Below are 23302 nucleotides of genomic sequence, written 5' to 3'. Positions count from 1 at the left end.
AATAAAAACTTACCAGTTTTTCTGGCTCTTCAGTGTATGTTATAATAAAAAAAAATTAAAAGGGAAAATTAAAAGTGTTATACGAAAAGAAGGGAGAAGAAAAGAGGAGGGAAGGGGTGTACCCAGCTTCATTTTCACTGTGAAAAGCAAAATAGTTTTCAAGTTTCAAGTTTAGACAAAACAAAATTTTAAGTATTCCGCTTCTACAATCAATTTGCTAATCTAAAATTTAGATAAAACAGCCGAGAAATTGACCTTGGAATACATAGATAAGCTAGGAGACTTTTTAAAAGTTACCGTATGAAGGGCGTAGCGGTTTTTCTAGTGCTTTTTAGATACAGAGTGTTTTATGTAAATATAAGGATATGTATACAAATCCTATCCCCGCCAACAAGGTGGTAATTGTTAAACAGAGCTTAGCAATAGCGTGTTGAATCAATTCATAACAGAAATTCCACTCCGAGGCAAATACGGAACCGACCGCTGAAATGAAGGGAAGTCCTTATTAAGAGACATCAATTTGCTATACTTCCTTTTTCCTAAGCGATTTTTTATGCAACCGTTTTTCTTTCAATCAAGTCTTTTTTTTTGAGTGAGTTGTATATTGAATTCTGCAATATATGTTATCCTTCAGTACATCATAAAGTGTCCTTCATATTTCGAAGTGACTCCCAATTGGAAGGAGAAAAAAAACCCAGTTTATTCCGCATTAATGTATCTTTATTTTTTGCTGTTAATATCTGAAACAAGCGGTAATGGTTTCCCCAATACTTTCACATATACTCTCTAATCAATTTTTCAAATCAGAGAATGCCTTACATGGGAATAGTTACGAAATATTAACTTTTGGCGTGTAGTAAGCATTTTTACTGAATCTGTCGTTTGATACTTGGCAAGTTATTTGGCGTTAATAAGATATAAACATCGAATTTTTGTTTTAGACATGTGTTTCTCAACAGACTAGAACTAAAAATTTTGACACAAAATTGCACTTTTAATCACAAATTCTCATACCAAATTTGATATATTTAAGTCAATGTGTTTCTGAACTATCATGTCTACTTATTTTTGAAAATACAGATCGATTGAAAGTCAACCCGTAGTTGAACTTGACTCACAGGTGTCTACTATAAAGGTATTAAATCTGTGAACTGAATCTTATCTATCTAGCTCTCTTCGTTTTGTAGTTACCCTGTTAACTTATATTCAGACAGACGGACTTCTGAACAGATTTCACTCAAAATTTGATAGAAATCTTTAAATTTGGTACAAAGACCGTATGTATACCGTATAAAGAACGCCTTTTTTATATTAAAATTAGAAGTTATACAAGAATCGAACATGTATTATACGGTATAACAGCAATGCGTTATGCGACAGCACTATTACTATTTCTGTATAAAGTTCTTCAGAATAATACAGTTACTCTTAATTTAATTTAAATGGCTATGCCTAACACTAGGTGAAAAAAATGAAAAATTGTCAATGTTATCATTAATTATGTATTTAAATTTATAAACAGTTTAAACTTTTGTTTTTCATTTTCAAGTTTAGTTATAATAACGTCCCGTTTTAAAACAACGCTGGGACTATTTTGGAATGGACCTCGACATTTTGAACCACGGCTAGAACCACGACGACACATGAACTTGCACTCCCCTCTCTAAGATTCCACACCACGCCAACGTAAGGACGTTTGGCCCGGACGGATTTAACGTGCACCAGACTCGCTTACACGACAATTCTTCGGTGGAATAATAGCTCTCCGGTTTCGAAGCTGAGACCTTACCACCAGACCACCGTGGCCATATTTTAATTTTCATATTTACAATTCACAGAACACTTTTTAAAGAACTATAACAAGTGAAGTTAATTCACTCACTTTTTATTTTATTTTTTAATAAATCTATTTTCATTCAGATTTATTTTAGCTATTAATGATAATACAGCCATTCTTAATTTAAATGAAGAATGGATATGTCTGACAAAATATGAAAAAAAAATTTTAATTTTGATTGTTATCTTTATGTATCGTATTTGAGTTTTTTAAATGTTTTTAATTTTTGATTTTCACTTTCATATTTAAAATTCAGCAAAACACATTTTTAACGAAATAAAACAAATGAAGTTTTAATTAATTCACTTTTTATTATTTTTCTCAATAAATCGATTTTTATTGAATTTTATTTCAGTTAAGCGATGATGAAAAAAAAGCACTTCATTGTTTTTATAAATAGAAATTATTTATTTGTCTTTGAAATAATTCGAATGTACAAGAAATTAAACGTTTTTCAAAACAAACAAAAAAAATTAAAAAGCTGACAAATATTCAAGCTCTCAAAAGTTTTGAAATCATTGCAAAAAACATTTTAAATATTGTATAATAAATATTCAAATATAAGTTCTTGAATTTAAAAGGAATAATAACTTGATGGTTCTGCAGATACTAATGGCCTTATTTCTTTAAAATTAAGTTCATGAAATCCCTTGTGATTCAAGGAAGAACTATAAATATTTTGAAAAAAATTTATCACGTATTATTAAATTTTAAAAATCCTATCATATTCAGTAATAAATCATATTTTTTCTAATTAAATAATTACATGATAAAAGATAAGAGGTAAAAATAACTACCTCCCAAAAAAGTAAAAAAAAATCCCCATTTACATGAATTTTTTTTATTAATTCAGTTCAAAAAATTCCTATAGAATCTTATGTTATTTTTTCCAAGATAAATGAATATTCTTCTTCTGTTTTCGTTTTTGCCAGTTTTCTGAAATTTGTTTCCTGGTTTGCAATTTTGTAAATCATATAAGTAAATAATAATAAAGTAATTAATTCTCATTACAATTATTTTCTGTTTAATTTTTTTAATGAATCAAATTATTTCATATACCTTTGAGCAGCGAATCAAAATTATAACATGGCTAAACTGAAGTCGATTTTCTTCATAAGATTCAATCCTTTGTTCCAGAGAAAAATAATTATTGTGAAGGCATTTTAATTCATCCATTTATTTTGCTAGTGAATTAAAATTGTAACATAATTATACTGGAGTCAATTTTAATCATACTTTTATTCAAGAGAAAAGCAATCATTTTTCAATTTTTATCCCCTACTTCTTTCGCTTGCTTTCAACAATTCAGTTATTTTGGACTGTTTCAGTTATGTCTTTTCTTATGGCAGTTGCATCATGGTCGAACTGTTAAAAGTTGCATTTTGATATTTGAATAAAACTTTTAATGTATTCATCCATAAATAAACCATACTATATGTTAAAACAACGAACTTTTGCTTCTCTTTTTTTCTATAATATGCACATGACTATTAATAAACACGGAACGCGAATCCCCAGTATGAGACTGCAATTCTATTTTTTTCCTTTGACCTCATTATCGTTTGCTACATCCGTCTACAACGAATCTTGTCATATCATTGCCATGTGCTTCGATATATTAATAGAAATCGTTTAAAAATTACTTTTACTATTTATACAATGAAATATGGCTAATTCGAATCTTTTTTTATTCGAATTCTAGTCTGTCTTTGATTTCCTAAACTTTTTTTTATTTATGAAATGTTAAAATATCTCCATAATTCGAATTTCTTTAAATTAATTGAAATCAAAATAGAAAATTATTAAAAATATTTTTATTCTTGAATTATTTCTGTTGGTTAAATAATATATTATCGTTTGCTATATCCGTCTGCAGCGGATTGCTATGAGCTTCGATATCGTAATAGAAATAGCTTAAAAATGAATTTTACTATTTTTACAATGGAATGTGACTAATTCGAACTTTTTAATTCGAATTCTAGTTTGTCTTTGATTTCTTTTATCTTTTTTATTAACACCATATTAAAATACCGCTATAATTCGAATTTCTTTCAGTCAGTTTGAGATCAAAATTGAAAATCATTAAAATATTTTTCTTAAATTATTTTTGTTGTCGAATAAGTAGTCATTATCGTTTTCTATATCCGTCTACAGCAGATTGTTATGTACTTCGGTATCATAATAGAAATCGTTTAAAAATTGCTTTTTCTATGTATATAATGAAACGTGGCTAATCCGAATCTTTTTTTATTCGAATTCTAGCTTGTCTTTGATTTTTAAACTTTTTTATTAATATAATGCCAAAATATCGCCATAATTCGAATTTCTTTCAGTTAATTTGAGATCAAAATTGAAAATCATTAAAAAGATCTTTACTCTAGAATTATTTTTGTCGGTTAATTATGTTTTTCTACATTTATACAGAAATTTCATTATGCAATTGTATTGAAAAAAAACCATACATTATTTATTTAATTGTTATTCATTTGTTTGAATTATTAACTGTAAATTATATATTTCTTAATTATGATAATTATTAATTTATCTGGTAATTATACGTAAATCAAAAAACTGTGAAATATAAAAACAAAACTGTTCTATCATTTTTAACTAAAAAAAAATTGTCCTTTTCTTTTTGCAATATTCATTTACAGACATATGTTTTATTCTAATTTTTATTGTGGTATTTTCAGTTTCAAATTCTACAAATTTTACTGCATAAAAAAAAATCGTTTCTATTTGCCATAAATTCAGCGGCAGTGAAGTGAATCAAAAGATTATGTTAACCATAAAGCCAATGGTAATAAATAAAAAGGTTCTATTCTATTTTTCATAAATCTAGTTGTAGTGAATCTTAAAGTTTTGATCTAAATATTAACAGTAAATCCAATGGTAATGAATCTAAAGGCGATGATTAAAATTAAGTTAATAAAGTTTTCTACTTTCATTTCATTCCTGCATGATTTGTAAACACGTTTGATTTGTTAGAGATAATGCAGATAGCGGGGCTCCTCTCTTATCAAATGTAGGTGGCGTTTTCCCTTTCAGTGACGAATTTTTCTTCATTCACTTCGCGTCATTCTGAATAGGTTTAGGTCTTCGTCCTTCGACTGAATTTATGAACTTGAATGACTTGTAAGTTATGACATTTGCAATTATTTCTTGTCAAAAACGGAAACATATTTTCTTCAAGAAAGAATGCAGATTTCAGAAATCATATAAATTAATTAGTTTTGGCATTCTTTCTTTTTTATGTGCAGATAAGCTTGAAATAATATCAGGGAGAAAAATTAGAAATTCATAATTCGATGTTATCTATTCTATTTCCTTACAATGATAGGGCTCTTAAAAATATAATACTAATAAGCTCTAAAATATAATAATATAATAAATTATAAAAAACAATTTATAACTGTATAATAAACTTTAAAAACGTAAAATAAATTTTATCTATTTTCACGGATTTGACAATAGAATAGTACTTAAAAGTTTGTTTGACAAGTAAAATAATAAACTAATAGGCAAATGTTCATTTACATACAGATGCAAATCTCAATAATGTGGAATTTTATTGGTATGAATTTTTTTCAGCGAATGATAGGGAATTTCAAATATAATATTTTAATTCCACTTTAATCAACGGCTATGACTTTAAAAATAAACTATTATTATTCTTTGGGATAATTAATATGGATTTTCCATCATTTTTTAAAAATTTTGTTGTAATTGATTTTTAAATTATCCGTAGGTATACTTCGATAACATTTTTTCTTTGTTAAAATAAAGAATTCTGCTTATGAATTCTATGCAGTTTCGTTAGAAGTTTTCAGCTGCAAGTTATTTGCGCTAAATATTTAATGGACTTTACTTCCGTGATAGCGTATTAATACTTATTCTTTTTGAAATCTGCATAATAAATTTAAAAGTATCTATTGATTTACGAATGACAAATTTTATTAAACTGTGCTGGTAAATTTCAACTTAGTGAATGAAATCCTTTCTGACGGTTTGATTTGTTGCTGATGAATTTAATTTGTTAGCAATTTTATGTTAATTTGATAAATATTTAATGAACTCAGTTTATGGGGAAAAAGGTTTAATGAATTTTCTTATGAAATATGTGTGTTAAATTTAAAAGTTCTTTGATTTACAAATGACTCATTTTTCCTGTGTTTCCGTTATCATTGGCTTCGACATCATTTTAATGGATGAAACTCTAATTCTTTAATCTCCTACTGTTGGATTTTATTTACTAGTTGATGAAAGAAATTAAAATAATGATTAATGGAATATTTAATAAGCTCAGTTTATTTGAAAATGTATTAATTCCTTTCCTTACTGAACTCTGCTAAATTTTGAGTATCTGATGGTTTAGGGAAGGCTAATTTTGTTGAACTGTTGCTTCCGTGATGTGTATTCTTCGATTTAATTTTAATGAAGGGAAACTCTGTCTATTTCATCTAATTCTTCTGAATTTTAATTACTATTGATAAGGAAAATTATATATTAACAAAGCGAATATTTAATGAACTCATTTTTTTTTTCTTATTGGAACCTGTGCAATAAGTTTAGAAGATAGTTAGTGGATTTTTGAATGACTAATATTGGTGAATTGCATTATTTGATTTGCATTTGAAATCTTTGATTTGTTTCGTTTTAAATAATGAAATACTTATTAGTATCTTGAATTTGATTTACTTGTGGTGATAAGAATGTAATATTCATATATGCATTTGAGAAAAATGTATGTTTCCGTTTAATTAATTATATGTTTTTAATAAATATTTACTTATTAAATAGTAATTTCATTTCATTTTTAATCTTGAAACGAATTTTTTTAATGCCGAACACAAAACTTTTTTAAAGAACGAAGTATTTTATGACTAAAAAAAAAGAAGAAAACTGAATTTGATTTAATAATGGGACGAAAATTAATATTAATCTTATATGGGAACATTTTATGTTTTTGATTATCTAATTATTTTTTATTAATCGGTATTTTAGTAGAGAGTAGTTTCATTTATTTATTTATTTTATTCTTGAAGATGAAGAATATTTTTTCATTATTTTTACTGAACACAAAATTCACTCAACACTTATCACATAAATTTAACTAACGTAAGTTATTAAAGACAACAGTTCTTTACAAAAGGGTTTATTTGATTTCTATATTTTTCCTGTATTTCTCTTTTTTTCTTGTTTGATCATCCCTTTTATTTGACTTTTAATAAGGTGCCCATTTGCTCATAATGTCCGAAGTTAAATTCATCTGTGTCATTATGCAAAATTTAATTCATTTTTTCTCTATTAATCTCACGCAGACGATATATTTAAAATCTATTCAATTAAGTTAACAAAGAGTAGAGAGTTTTTTTTAATTTAGAAAAGAGAATGCAAAACAAAAGTATGAGTTTCATTTTCTTTTCAAGTTTAAAAACACATAAAAAAAATAAAACAAGAACAGAGAAGGCATTTTAGACTGAAGAGTTGAAGGACTGGTCAAAGAGGGGATCAAAAACTCGGTCCACCCATATGATGAATGCTCGTATATTCACGGCGATTATGTCGGAAAAATAATCATATTTGTTCATAACTTATGATGATAAATTCATTTTGTTCTCTACTTTTGTCTTTTTTTATAGTTCATTTGAACTTGAAAAATAGTCCTCAGGTTGAGAAAAATCACTCATTTTTATCAAGCCAAAATTCTTTTAATGTAAAAGTTCCATTTTTGTTAAAGCTTCATTTATTTTAAATTAATTATTTTCTTGGATAAGAAATGTTTTGAGATGGAGATATTTTCGTCCAAAAATTAAAAAGCTGTAACATAATAGCTAAAGCACCACGCAGATACAGCGTTATAATTATACATAATGCTAAAAGGCAGTAAGAATTCGCTAATCTTTACATCTAGAAGATACTCCATCAGACATTTTAATTTCCGGAGATCGGAAATAGGAATTAGATTATTATCAAGTTGTACTGCTATAATTTTTTCAGTTTTTAAACGCTGCTATTGCTGTAAATGTTGATTGGTATTGTTATTTTTTTTTATTTAGCTCTGTGTTCTCTTATTTAATTTTTAATATTTATATGTTAAAAGGGAATCATTAATCTTAGCATAAAGAGTAACAATTCTGATTGTTCTCAATGAGTAAAATGCATTTTAGACATACATTGTTGAAACATATTGCTCTGCTTTGTCTTCCACATACTGGATGGAATAGTCATATTAAGTTGAAAAGAGAATTGAAGGTTTATGATAAGGTACATTCGAAGACATATAAAACGCTTAAAATGCTCATAAAAATGCTTATATAAAATCCAAGAATGGATAAAATGCCTGTTAGATTCTTGATGAAAGTGTGTGCAAATGAATGGATATTCTGAAGAATAGGAGTGATATAAAAGATCAAGAAACAATTGAAGATATAATGCCATGGCAATTTTCAGTTGAGTTTCTATATTAAATACTCAAGCACTTTCTGTTTCTTAAAGAGGATTTCTTTCATTGGTAATATCTGTGTATTGGGCAAACAGAAGTTTTCCATTGGAGAAAAATTTAGATTTGGGGGATAAATATTCACATAGTACATTTTAGATCGCACCATACCTCCGTTTATGGAGCTCATGGGGCCCCTTTCCAGTTTGATACAGATGTAGGTGGTCTTTATTAAAACAATTACATTGAAATCAATCGGAAAAAAGCATACAAATGACAAAATACAAATACTTATAACATAACAAAAGATGATAAAGATTCGAATGAAAAATATTTGGAGTACTATAAAACTGTGTGAATGAAAAAAATAAAGCAGTTATAAATATTTGGAGTACTATAAAACCGAATGAATGAAAATGATAATATACAGTATGAATGAAAAAAATAAAGCAGTTATAAATATTTGGAGTACTATAAAACTGTATGAATGAACATGATAATATACAGTATGAATGAAAAAAATAAAGCAATTATAAATATTTGAAGTACTATAAAACTGTGTGAATGAAAAAAATAAAGCAGTTATAAATATTTGGAGTACTATAAAACCGAATGAATGAAAATGATAATATACAGTATGAATGAAAAAAATAAAGCAGTTATAAATATTTGGAGTACTATAAAACTGTATGAATGAACATGATAATATACAGTATGAATGAAAAAAATAAAGCAATTATAAATATTTGAAGTACTATAAAACTGGATGAATGAACATGATAATATACAGTATGAATGAAAAAAATAAAGCAGTTATAAATATTTGAAGTACTATAAAACTGAATGAATGAAAATGATAATATACAGTATGAATGAAAAAAATAAAGCAGTTATAAATATTTGGAGTACTATAAAACTGTATGAATGAACATGATAATATACAGTATGAATGAAAAAAATAAAGCAGTTATAAATATTTGAAGTACTATAAAACTGAATGAATGAAAATGATAATATACAGTATGAATGAAAAAAATAAAGCAGTTATAAATATTTGGAGTACTATAAAACTGGATGAATGAACATGATAATATACAGTATGAATGAAAAAAATAAAGCAGTTATAACTAGGTACTTGAGATGACTCTTGGATATATTAAGAATAAAATGCGAGCAGTATTAAAATATTGCACGCAAAAATTGTGAGGGTTAATCATATTGGAATCATTCTTCATGCTCAGTTAGGAATCTAATCATGTTTATGATTCTTTTTTTGGAAGATGAATTATTAAAGACTCTTTTGTATCAAAGGTTTTCTGGCGAAGACGAGGGTTTTCGGAGGTGTCGTGAAAGAATGAAAGGACATGAGGTTGCAAAGTGGATGGGATCGCTGACTTCTTCACAAAAGCAAAAGTCATCCTCTAATAAGTGAAAATGGCGAGGAAAAGAAGGAGCACATAATGTATAACCGTTCTTTTTGAGGGTCAGATCCTTTATATTCGTTCCAAAATTTAGTTAAAAGATTACAGCTTGAGTCTTAAAAGCAGAAAAGGATTGACCTTTTTCATAACTTTGGCAATTACAAACTTATATCCATTCCCCTGAGCAATCTTATTTCTAATAATTTTCTATCAGATTTTATGTCGAAATCGTTGATTACATTTTGTAGTTCCGAAAAAGTAATTGTCAATCTCATCATTATTTTCAATATGGGAAAAAGAAATTTTATCTATAGTCTGAACTCCAGATTCATCAAGAGGGCATTCTACTTTGTTCACGAATAATTTTGCGGGAAATTTAGCAAAACACTTATCCCAATATTTACCATTAAACGCAATCAAATCGAGTGCATTAAAAATTTGCTACCTCACAACCTTCATCCAGTTATCCTTTTCTTTTTATCTGTTATCTCCATCACATTATCTTTAAATGGGATTGTAAAAACCTTTTCGAATTTTTTTTCCGAACTCTTGCTTCTTTTTTCTTCTCCTGTACGACTTCGCCCCCAACCCTCCTCACGCATAAAAAAGAATAATTTTAAATCGAATTTGGGTGCTGATGTCGATTATTTTCTTATTTTTCTAGGATTGATTGATGCACTGTCTTCCTCGTCTCCGCGTTTTCTAATAAATGCGGCTACTCTTACACTGTGAACATTAGTCTTCCCGTCCACGTGAAGTTTTGATAAATGTATCCGTACTGATAAAAGTATCCCACCTATGCTTTTCTAACGCTGTAGACCTTTCTACTAAAGCATTTCCATAAATCGGACACTACCCATCCATTCTCGTATTCGAAAGAACATTCGAAAGAAAGAAAGAAAAGGGTTAGATAGACAGAGATGGACACACAGACCAAGTACGGTACGCACAACTTGGTAAGAACCAAACTTAAACTACTTTCCAACTACCCTTGTGTAACCCATCTCTTATTTTCGTTCCTTGAAAGCATCAAGATGAAGAGCTTGGTCCACTTAATTTCTGTGTGTGTGTGTTTTGAGAATTCTAATGGTCCTTTTTTGTTCCTGTTCGTGTTGTTTTCTAGTATTCGTGTATATATGTCATTCGGATGATGAAACAGTGCTTTATTCTCATTTAAATAGTGTCTTTTTTAATTCCTTTTAAAAGCTACACGAAGATTTCTTTGGAATGACTTCATAATTTTGAGGGGTGTTGAAATAAATGGGGTTCCAAACAGGCTGAAACTTTTCTTTCAAACTTACACATTTCTGTAGTGCTCTAATTTTTGTTGATATTTTAAATCTTAATTAATTTATTTTAATTTAGCCTAAATTAACTTCATTCTAAAATGTTCTCTCATTTCCTGAACCAATTCTCGTTTTTTATTTCATAATTTTTAACACTTGTTCCAGAAAATTGATGATTTATGTGTTTTCCCTCTCTCCGAGCGAAGGAATAAAAGTCCCTATCACTCACACATGCATTTCAAAAGATATCTTAGATATCATTTCAAAGATGCCTACGCCGGCATGTGGCAAACCAATCTCTAACAGAATCTCATAGTAAAATCACTGATGGGAAAAACTTTGCTATTTTATCGCGAAGTAAAGAGACATCATTTTATTATTGCTTCACTTCTTTCCTGTACAAATTATCACTAATTATGGTTAAATAAATCGAAATTAAAATTTCAAAAATTTCTTCTTTTTGGCCAAGCATTTGCAAAATTGTTTACATAAATTATTCCACGTAATAATATATTCCACGTAATGAATTACATATAAAAATATATGAATCCACGTAAATATATTTACATGGAATCTTTATTTAGGCATTTTATTTTATTATATCCTTTGTTTTCCTCCTGTAAAAAATATAAATATTGCTGGTATTCATTTTACACAATGCTTTATGCTTTAAATCTTCTGTGTTGTCATTTTTAGGACTGAATGTATCGTTTTCAAGTAATTTAGAAAAAAAAAATTTTCTCTCTCTGCCAAGTAGCCAAAGTTTTCTTAAACCAAAGGGAAAGGGAAAAACTTGGGACAACCATACTGGCCCCTTACTGATATGATTACAGTAATAAAACTTTAGCCATAATTTTTTCTTGATTTAAAATCACCGGTCACTAGTCTATGCCGAGATTGTTGGCGCAATTTTATTAACCCCCCAAAACGGGGAAACGCGCAGCAGAATACCAGTGAACTTTTGATATATCATTTAAAAAGACATAAATAATGTTACTGTGAAGAAAGAAAAAAAAAACTTTGGTTAAAATATTTCAGAACATTTTTTTTCCCTACTAAAGTTACTATTTGTGTTCTATCGTCTGACTATTTGTGTTCTATCGTCTGACAGTTTTCTCTATTTTGAATGGAGAAACATACGCATCGCCTCACCATCTGCACGTATAACAGGTGGTTTCAACGGTAAGTTATGCTGACAATAAATTCGCGTTGAATGACAAATGAAATAAAATTTCTATGTATACACATTAAATTATGCTTATGCCAATCAATTAACTCAATTGATTTGAATAACCACAAATTAAATATTTAATAATGTTTTTTAAAGTTTCATAATTAAAGTAAATTAATGCAAATGAAATATCCAATTACAAGATGTCAGATTCTGTGTTCTAGAAGAATTTGCATTTTTCTTTACTGCAATTCTAGGCTTTTTCTATTAATTTCTTAAAAGAAAACACGGATTTAAAATTTTTATTACATATTTTTTATCTAACTTCATATTACGTATTTAATATTATATATGTAATATATTATATAAGATAATATATTGTATTTTAATATCAGCATATTTTTATCTGTCTTTTTCGTGTTTGTAAGAATGAAATTTTATAATAAATTTTTTCTCTCTTCCTAGTGAGTTAATTTTATGGTTTTTTTATGCTTTTGTGCTTTCGATGATAATGAGTTATTTTAATATCATAAAGAAGTTCATTAAAAATTAATTCGAATAACTTGATTATAATTTTGTTTCATTAGAAAGAGATCATTTCTTAATTATAATTCACGCAATTAGAGGGTGAGTTTTAGAAAGAAATTCATTTCAAGACTTCAATATACATAATAATAAATTACAAATTTAAAAAAAAAAATTAGAAAAATAGCTGCCTTTGGAGACCAGTTGGATCAACAGAAAAATCGGATGCTAAAAAAATTACAGTTAAATATTTTATATAATTATATTTTAAGGGCTTCCACAGAAAAATATTTTTGAAATTCAAATTTTGATAGACGTGTAACTAATATTACTTGAGAAACTTATATCGTTCTGTTTAAAACATACCTTATATTGAAACTTATTTAGTATGAAACCAGTTGGTCTCCTTAAAACTTTCTCGCATCTACTGTCTAATAAGTGTCAGAGAAAGTCTTACATAGTCTTGGGGTACAAGTTATGAAATATTAACTTTTGGCGTGAAGTTAGCATTTTTACAGAATCTATCACGTGATCCTTGGCGAGTTTTCAGCGATTAATTCCTGGCATGCGGTTAATTGTATCCGAAAATCGGATTTGTGGTTTAGGCACATTTTTCTCAACCGACTGAGACAAAAATCTGAAATAAAACTTCAATTGTAGTCACAAATGGGGAGGTCTAAAATGCAGAGTTTCGTAAAAATCTCGAGTTCTGTTTTTTTTTTAATTATTATACTTATCTATATCATGTATATGAAAAAGTAAAAATAAGCCGAATTTTTAAATCTTGATTATAAAAGTGAGGAAAGGCCACGATGTAATATTAGAAGTAACAATGAAAACGATTTCAGATGCACTTCAACAATGAAATATATCGTTATAAAATATTTTTAAAAACTGAAAAAAGTATACAGCCAAAACTTAGTATAATTGGAAAGATAGTTTTTTTTAAAAATTAAAGCAAAATATTTTTATGCTGCAGTATTTTCAGTTATTTTAACATGAAAAAATGTCTACAGTCATGCTTACTTTTTATTAATTAAAATTTTAAAAATATCTCATTGGTGCTCAGTTATACCCTCCAAAATACATATGTACACTTGTTGTCTGCGCCAAGTGTGTGAGTCACACAATCTATCCTATAAAGAGCCAACACAAAGACACACACACACATCCATTTTTATTAGTAGTAAAAGTAAAGATAATTTATCATGATGGCAAAAATGTTAATATAATAAATAAATAATAGAAATTAAAATAATAATAATATTTTAATTCTAATGAACTAAAAAAATGCCTTTTTTTTAAAGCCAGTTTTTTTAATAAAATTTATTATAAAATGCTTTGGTGACTTAAAAGGATATTAGAGCGCAACTCTTTTTCGGGTGACAGCTGCAAAAAGGATTTCTATTTCACTGGAAGTTTCTTTTTTTCGGTCACACTGATTCTGAACAGGTGAAAGCAACCCTTGCGTTCTTGGCGAAAGGCAGAAGCGTGAAGCTATCGCTTGAAAACGAAAAGAGGTGCCATAAACGAATGTTATTGCTGATGAACGCAGCGATGAATGAAAATAGACTTCCGTCTTTTTATAGATGCCATAAATGCTATTTCCTCATTCAGGTGATAAAGTAAAAAGTTCCGAAAAGAGCACTTTTTATTAGTACATTATAAAGCAGATTTTTTTTTAAAAAAAAAAGGTATGGAGTCAAAACAAAAGCGTAAAAATGTGGAAGTGCTGATTTAAATGCTCGGCGTACGTTGGAACTTTTATCAAATCTCTTCCAAAAATAAAGAAAAATGTGTATATACACGTTGGTGTTCTATAAAATAGACTATATAGAGCTACCAAATTTAGCACTAGTATAATTTGAAGGAAGAAAATGTGCACATCGGATAGATTTTTTTGAAATTTTAGGTAAATAGGAATTAAGCGAAATGTTGGCATTTTTTGCGAGATAACTTCCGAAAATAATACAATGCCAAAGTGATTTTTACATCATATATATATATATATATATATATATATATATATATATATATATATATATATATATATATATATATATATATATATATATATATATATATATATATATATATGTATGTGTGCGCGTGCGCGTGCGTGTGTGTGTGTGTGTGTGTGTGTCTGTCTGTCTGTGTTATATGCCGATATAGGCTTGGTATAAATCATGTATTGGTATATATTACTTAACTCCGATTGGGGTCGAAGTATACAAATATTTCTTCGGCGTAATTTATATTTAAAACACAAAAGAAGATTCGACATTTGGGCTAAATTGAAGAACAGGGCGCAATACCCTAACTAAAAAATTTTTTTTAAAGCGATAAATGGTCGAATATATTAACCCAACTATAGCTTCTTAGTTAATATATGGTGATTTTTTTTTTAGAATTTGGCATGATTTTACGAAAAAATATGTAACGTGTTTTTAATTTTATCAAAAATTGAATATATCTGCGCACATTTTTTATTGAAAATTTACGGTGGATCGTAGTTAGTAAAAAACTTAAATGTGCTCTAAAATAATACGACAATAATACTCATATTTATTTATTTTGCAATGGTTTATATATTTGAAATTGTCCCTTCATTTATCGAAACATCGTCTGAATCAGCAAGGCTCGAACTTGGGATGTTTGGGGCGGATTTTTGGAATTCTCTCGTCTATGTTGTGTTCCGAAATTGTCCTGAGAACTCCATAGAAGGACATCTCTTCACTTCTGCACAACTTAGTTTCATCAGAGTTGAGAGTTTTTCATCATATTGAGGGAAATGTGTCTTCGTCGCATTGATTACACAGTAGCGTTTCGTTGCCGAAACACTGCTTGAAGGAAAAGAAAATAGTTCTCACCCGTCAGTTCCGGTGTTTTCGGTTAACTTCCCACTCTTTTTTCCTTTGTTGTATTCTGGGTCGCTGTGACCTGTTGGTAAGGTCTCAGCTTCGGAATCGGTTTCAGGTTCGAGACCCGATTCCACCAAAGAACCGTCGTGCAAGCTGGTCTGGTGCACGTTAAGTCCGTCGGAGGCAAACGTCCCCCCGCTGGTGTGGAAGTTAGGGGACGGGGATGCCAGCTCATATGCCGTCCTCGTCGTATGAAAACGGTTCAAAATTACGAACTCCGTCCCCAAATAGCCCTAGTGTTGCTTTAAAATGGGACTTTAACCCTCCTGGCGGCGGCTTTCAGATTGCTATCCTTACCGAAAGCGGCACGCCGGAATAACAGGTTCAACCTTAAAAATGTCGCGGTTTGGTCAAAAGGATTGCTTTCCCCTTTTGCGGTCAGTTCAGCGCTGCAGGTGGGAAGTGATTAGCAAATTTCATGCTGTGAGTAGCAGGTGTTTCTTATCGTAGTCTTTCGATTTCTAAGAGCATTTTTCTTTCAGTGCTTAGGAAGAGATTGACAATAACATCGATTGAAAATGCGAAAATGTGATTGGTTTTTTTGGAGGTTTTTCGATTATTTTATAAAACAATACATAAAATATATGTTAGGAATGAGTTATTATCATGTTTATTTTGATACTAGTCTAGTTTTTATAAATTGAAAGTCCTCATCTAATATTTTTTTTCATTGCAATATGTTTCGCAAATTATTTTATTCCGTAGTACTGTGAAATTATTTCTTGACATTACGTGCAAGTGATTTAATTTTTAAAAAAACCCTTTCAGCGCATTGCCAATTTATTTTAATATTTTAAAATGCGTGTTTAAGACATTAGTTGCGATAAGTAACACTACGTTGTAACTTTGTTTCTTCAGTATTCAAAAAAATAATTGTGTAATTAGGGAATTTCATGCGATTTTTCACTTTCAAATATATCGATTTTCAGTATTTATCTGCATGATTAAAATTTTATATTTAAATATACTTTACAATATTTAATTGGCAAAGCTAATTGTCCAGTTATTCAGTAATGCTGAAATAGCTGGTAGATGCGCCTTATGACTGTAACAAATAAAAATAATTGTCAACATTTTTCTTTGTAATATTCATGATACAAATTTGGCCTGGAAAAATGACTCAAATAATACAGATTATTTAGACTCATAATTAACCATTTGCAACTGGAATTTTTTGAATACCTTCAAATCAAGTTCCTACAGAATATTAAGTACTGTTTTAAAATAAATTACAATTTTTGAAAAATCTCAGTTTTAAGTTTTTCGGGTTAGAATCAAAGCTCTTGCTATTTTGCAATCGGATAACGACAAACCGTGGGGTAAACGAATCATTAAAAAGAAAAATCTGAATTTAAAAGCTTTGCAAATACAATTGCATTGATCTTTTTTACTTATTACTTTTACATTATTTACTGCTTTCGGTGATCAGCACATGTGTTACGTCGAGGTTACTAGCCAATATAAAATTTTTAATTAAATGTTTTCTTTAGCAAAACATCTTGAAATTTCAAATTTTGATAGTCATATAATTCATACTATTGCAGACTCATTGTAACATTCTGTATTGCAGATTTTTTGAATTTTCTGTCAGTTGCACGACAATAATTCCTTAATTTAAAACATGAGTGAATAAACTTCAATTAATGCAAAACCTGTTTTGTTGAAACCAATCAGGCTTATTAAATTTCTAAATGCAGGGAATAGAATCATTCAGCAATAAAGTTTTATGTATATACTGAATATTTCTTTTTAATTTTTGAAATGACTCAGATGATTTCTCATTTCTCTTATTCAGTAAAAAATTTCAAAAATTTCTTCTTATTCTGTAATAATTTTGAAAGTTATGATGGAATACACTTCAAAAACCTCATTTTATTTTTAATTCATAATTTTTAAAAATTTTCAGAAGTAAAAAAAAAAAAAAAAACATTTTACACATTTTCATTTTCTAAGATGCATATTCCACTAAGATATATATAGAAGATCTAATAGACGCCACGCACAAACATTCGTCTAAGTTAATAATAAAGATGGACAAGTGTGTGTGTCATTACTTGTCTGGTTGTATTGGTACTTTTCAGACCAGACAATTTGAAATAGAATTACCGAAATCTGCATCTACATACATTGGACAGTGGGAATCATTTCTTTAAAATTTTAATTAACCCTTTCAAGGGACAAGGGAAGTATGCTCATCACCAAATTCAACAATTTTTGAATAAAGTTATGTAAGTTGGCATAAATTCTTACGAATTTTTCAGTAAGGCTTCAATTGTAGGTTAGAGGTTTAAATTGTTTATCTCAAATAAAATGAAGTGTCTTGATTTATTTCTTAGTTATTAATGGGAAAAATTAATTAATAAATCAAATTAAACTGATCTAATAAGTTGAATGAATTACTTTTCCTAGGCCAATCTTAATTTTAAAAGCATTTTACTCCAACATGACTAGGAAAAAAAGGCCCTTTAAAGGGTTAATAAAAATCATTAAAATTTTAAAGTTCATTCGAAAATATCACAGTAGAAAAATAATTTGTACATTAATTGTGAATTCAAATTTTTCCCCCCACTTTTAATTAAATTAAAAATATTTTAGCATATTTTAAAAATATATTTTATTTTTGAATTGAAACTAAACGTTTTCATTGTTATCCTTATATTTCATTCCGGCTTTTTACCCATTGATGATGATTTAGTTAAAAGGTTAAAAAGATCTAAGCTAAAAGCAAAGGGGTAAAAATTTCTTTACTGAAATACAAATAAACCATGTGGCTGAAGAGAATGCTCCATAATTAGCATCTCAATAAATAAGACACTAAAAGTTCAAGATCTTATTTTTACCTCAAAGTAGGATTTTTCTTGGTGATACATTCAAATATATAAATGACACATTGTATAAATTATATTAGAATAATTTCGTATTTTATCGCTGATAAATGGTAAAATTTTAAATAATTTTTAATTAACAGAAGTTTTAATTAAAATTTTGAAAATTTCCTCTCGAGGTGAACGTTAACAGTTTTTTAATTATTTAATGGCGAAGTGCGTTCGCTCTAAGTCAAACAGTTTGATCTGGAGATCGCCAATACGAACATTCATATTCATTATAATTAGAGATATTCGCTACTTTAATAGAAATATTCGCAAGCGACCTTCATGTCTGACACCCTTGTTCAAAATAGTTCTGTTTTTAAAAAATGAAAATGTGAGGCTAAAGGTTATTAAGAATAAAGAATTTCAAATTACATGGAATTGGGAGTTTCCGAATTTTTTTTACCCTCGTGATCAAAAATAAAATAAAACAAAGATCATATCCCGTCTTGTTTGTTAAATTCACATCCAGTGAACTCGAACTGACCAAACAGGAGAAAATAGTTTAAATGCCAGTTGTACGCTTTAAAAAATTTTTAAATGCTAACATATGAGATAAAATTAGATCAAAGAGTTAAAATAATGGCAACAATTTTAAAATTATTTATTCTCACATTTAACTCACACATTTACTCACTTTCAAGTGGATTAAAATTCGTGGATTAAATTACTCAGCATTAAGAGTAAAAATGTCAATATAAACCACTTTCATATAAACAGAATCGTGCGATGTATATATAAGATTGTACAGTGAAATAAGATTAATATTTCGATACAAAAAATAGAACCTTTAAAAACTGCGCTTATATTAACTTTGAAAATATTATTAAAAACCAGAGGAAAAATATAAAAACAATGAAACTTATATCTCTACAATGCTTACATTTTTGTTCGAATTCGTCAAAGAGTGTGAAATTCTATAAGGTTTAAAGAAAGAAACAAATATTCAATTTTCATATATAGTTTATTACGTTATAAAAATAAGGATTTAATGTAACGAATACTAATCTTTCCGAAAAATCGCACTTTAATATATTGGTTCTATATATCTCCCCGTTTTGAAATACACTTATTAATGAACACTAAAAAAAATAATTCATTAAAAGTTAAAAAGTTTCGTTCGTTAAGTAAATTCTGTAAATAAGTTTAGTGTCGTATTTCCAAAAATAAGTTGCATAAGCAATGTCAATTCTAAAATCCTTAAATGAAAGCACGCTATAAAAAAGAAACTTGTCAAATTTTAATTATATATTTTTTATTTATTTTTTACATTAACTATTTTCTTATGCTAGAAAGCTTTAAAATCTTATGTTTCAAATTATTAATAATAATAAGTTTATGTATGTATTCATTCCAGGTATATATTTTCATACTTTCAATTTTATTCTCGTTATGTAAATTTCATTTTGGATACGTAATTATTATCAAAATCTCAAAAGTAACGCCTCAGAACGTAAGCGAGATTTTAAAATGCTTAAAAGGGCGCGAGCAGGAAGACATCAATCATATCGTCCACTGATAACGATTCACTTTTCCTTATCTCACATTCCCTTCTCATTATCTCACAGCTTGAAATGGGGGTAGGGAAAAACTGGAACCCGTAAAAATACGGGCAGTGACAGTTTTAAGGGGGTTTTAGTTTCCGTCTATAGACGGGTCCGCCGTTTTGAAGGGAGAAAAGATTCCGTCTTTTTCCGGGGTTGCCGCTTGGAGGGTTAATGTAACTAACTAACGATTCTGTTGTGTTCTATGGGAAAGCTAAATAAGCGAATTTTCAAATTTAGGATTAGGAATTTTATTCCCTGCAGGCTCTGTGCTACAGCACAAGTTGCACATCTCTGACACTGGCCAGACCCTAGTTAAAATTTTGATGTGATTAAAGATAACTAACGGGGTTAGTTAGTTATATTATATATAAAATGTGAAATGCTAAATCTATTGAATGGTATCAAATGCTTTATTTTTCATTTTAATTAACAATAGCAAGAAATTTATCAATCATATTGATCTATAAGAATTTTCTGAAAATGCAAAGTTCCTCATTGTATGTGAAAGAATGAAAAAAAAAATGCTGATTCTCTGTCTCAGAACTGGTTAAATTTAAACTAGCGGGAAAGCATTCTACCTTGAGGATTGGTATAGTCTAAGACATAATATCATTTTTCACACCTACGCATCATTGCTGGCTTAGTAACAGTATAAAATTGTAACGAAACTTGTTCTGTCTTGGCTCGGACTGAATGGCTCAGTGGTAGAATCCTATGAACTGAAAGCAACAGTTTGCAAGTTCGCATCTGTCTGCAGGCAAGTTGCCTAAAAATTGTTTTGTTATTGATTTACTTTGTTATTTCCGGTTTGTTCTAGAATGTTCTTATAATTTCTGTATCTTTCTAAATTGGGAAGATTCGAGCCATTTCGTCTTGTGGATAAAAACATATGCAAGATTAAGTTCCTTGAATAAAGTCTCGAGTTGAGATTAGCGAATGTTATCTTTGATTTTAGTTAACACACATTTTATCTACGCTAACTTCATCTATCATCTAAAACATCATATGATTCTTTCACATCCCTAAACATCATTCCTCACTTAGTAATAGTAAAATTTTGTCCAAGACATAATATGATTCTTTCCTTTCCTAGACATCATTATTGGCTTAGCAAGAAAAAGTTATCCTGGACTTGTTTTTAAAGTATATATATATATATATATTTACCCTTATCACATTATCTTATAAAATCGTAAATGCATTATAGTTTTGTCTCAATGACAGCTCATTAGAATTGCTTGATCATACTTTACCTGATCCTTTCCTTCCTTCTTTCATTTCTACATAATATTTTTTTTTTCTTTCTTTTCCGTCTTCAGCAAAAACAAATACATTTCTTGGCTGTCCGACTCACGAGCATCCAACATACAAATGGCTATATGAAAAACATGGATTTTCTAAGTTCAAAGCAATAAGTTGGCAAAGTTTTATCGCCATCGGATAAATGGTACGGCACCGCATAAAATACGAACAAACAAATATTCATTTCCATATCTTAGATATAGTAATTGTTCCATGCCTATAACCTTCGCGAAAGTGCAAGCAATAAGTTAAAGTTTTATCGCCATCGGATGAATGATATGGAAGCGCGTAAAATGCGAACCAACGAAAATTGATTTCTATATATTAGATTTTACTTTCATTATTTTTATAACTGTTTCTGAATATGAAAAAAGTAGTATTAAAATTTTCTCCGGGCGTGGTTTGAAAATCGGTGAAAGAAACAGTAATTATCCGTAGAGGTTCGGACTGCTCAGATAACTGGTTTGGTGAGCATGGTTCGGCAATGGTGTAATGACCACAAATTAGAGTTGTTTTGAATAATTTCTTCGAACTGTTTTTCCTTGATTTATTTCTGAAATGATGTTTGTTTGATGAGATATTTCAGAGAATCATGAAAGACAAATGCGTTATAAATTCATTCTCTTTATTACCGAATATCCTTTGTTTTTCAATCTATAAATAGCATCCCTTCCTATTATTTTAATTATTTCAATTGGCAAATAAAGATGGCGACACATTACTGAAAATAAAATAATGATGTTTGGAGATTATTGTTTTATTTTCAGTAATTTACAGCTATTTTTAGTTTTTCTGTGTTAGGAGAATTGATTGGATTTCTACAGTATTAAATGATGCTGCTTGTAAGTAATATGAATCTGATTTGTTCAAAATTCACATTTTGTTGTGATTTTTTTTTTCTCATTTGTAATAACAGTAGATTCGTAAATCTTAATAAAGAATCTAAAATCTATAGAAGAATTGTTTTGCCACTTGCTATTTTTCGTTTTCCTTGAATTTCAGATTGCGTCTTTTTTTTAATATAACTTAATTAATAAACATTCATTAATTCATAATAAATAAATATGTATAAATATTTATTTAAATAGAACTTATACTATTGCGCTTTCATCTTTTAAATTGGCATTAAATGTTAAAATATTTTCCTGAATTACTGAAAAGTTCAGTTTAGTAAATATTAATTAATATTAATAATTCCAAAGCATAATTTCAATCGAGTATTTTTACTGTTATTTTATTTATTTATCATTAATTTTATCACTATTAATAATTACGTAGAATGTATGTATGTATGCGTTGGCGCTCTCTTTACAAGTCGTTTGACCTAGAATTATTCAGTTTCCAATAAATATTCTTTTGAAAGTGGAAATGTGAACTTCAATGCAATTTTTTAAAATTAGAAACTTTATTGATTAGTTAGAAATTAAATTAGCGATTTAAATGAGATTTTGCCGTTGTCCTGTTGTAATTTCAAAAAATATTATTCTTAAAAAATAAATTTTATACATTTTTTAATATTAAAAAACTTTTTAATAATGTTCATTTAATTATGAAAATTTTTCACAAATTTTTTGCATAATTTTTATTAATATTTTTCGTTGAAAAATATAAAAATAAAATTCAAGCTGTTTTCATTGTTTTTCAAATATTAAATCGCATTATTAAACAAATCTTTGGCGGCGATGTATTTTTGGCCTTTGCAATGATAACTTTTCAATCAATAAAGATATAACTTTTTAATTAATTGCCACGAAATCGTCACCAAAACCTTCACAGAATATTAAAAAGATTTTAGCGAAAATAAAATGCGAAGAAAATCTTTTTCCGTAATTTGGAATTCTATAATAGAAAAAAAAATAATAATATTTAATTTTGTTCCTTTTTTTGGGGGGGGGGGGATTTATTTATGAATTAAAATAGCAAACGATAAAAATGAAAAGTTAGATTTTTAAAGTTAGTAAGCTTGTTTTGGCATTCGTA

At 28.3% G+C, this 23302-nt stretch overlaps 1 protein-coding gene across 5 annotated transcripts in view; it reads left to right on the top strand.

Annotated features, from left to right (window-relative positions):
* The window catches only part of LOC129956914 (feline leukemia virus subgroup C receptor-related protein 2-like), a 204357-nt gene that overhangs the window by 78944 nt on the left and 102111 nt on the right, over nt 1–23302 (top strand). Inside the window, exon 1 of one of the 5 annotated variants that reach the window (XM_056068948.1) lies at nt 4892–4972. The exons of 3 other annotated variants lie outside the window; for them this stretch is intronic. Coding sequence is in view for 1 of the 2 variants with exons in the window: in XM_056068945.1 (XP_055924920.1) it covers nt 10621–10656 (36 nt within the window). In the remaining variant the exon portion in view is untranslated. Of the gene's footprint in view, nt 1–4891; nt 4973–10543; nt 10657–23302 lie in introns of those variants that run through there. One more of the 5 variants, XM_056068945.1, reaches the window with a different exon arrangement.

The sequence above is a fragment of the Argiope bruennichi genome, chromosome 11 (genome assembly GCF_947563725.1).
Source record: "Argiope bruennichi chromosome 11, qqArgBrue1.1, whole genome shotgun sequence".
NCBI classification, from domain to species: Eukaryota; Metazoa; Arthropoda; class Arachnida; order Araneae; family Araneidae; genus Argiope; species Argiope bruennichi.
This window is presented reverse-complemented; position numbering and strand designations above follow the sequence as displayed.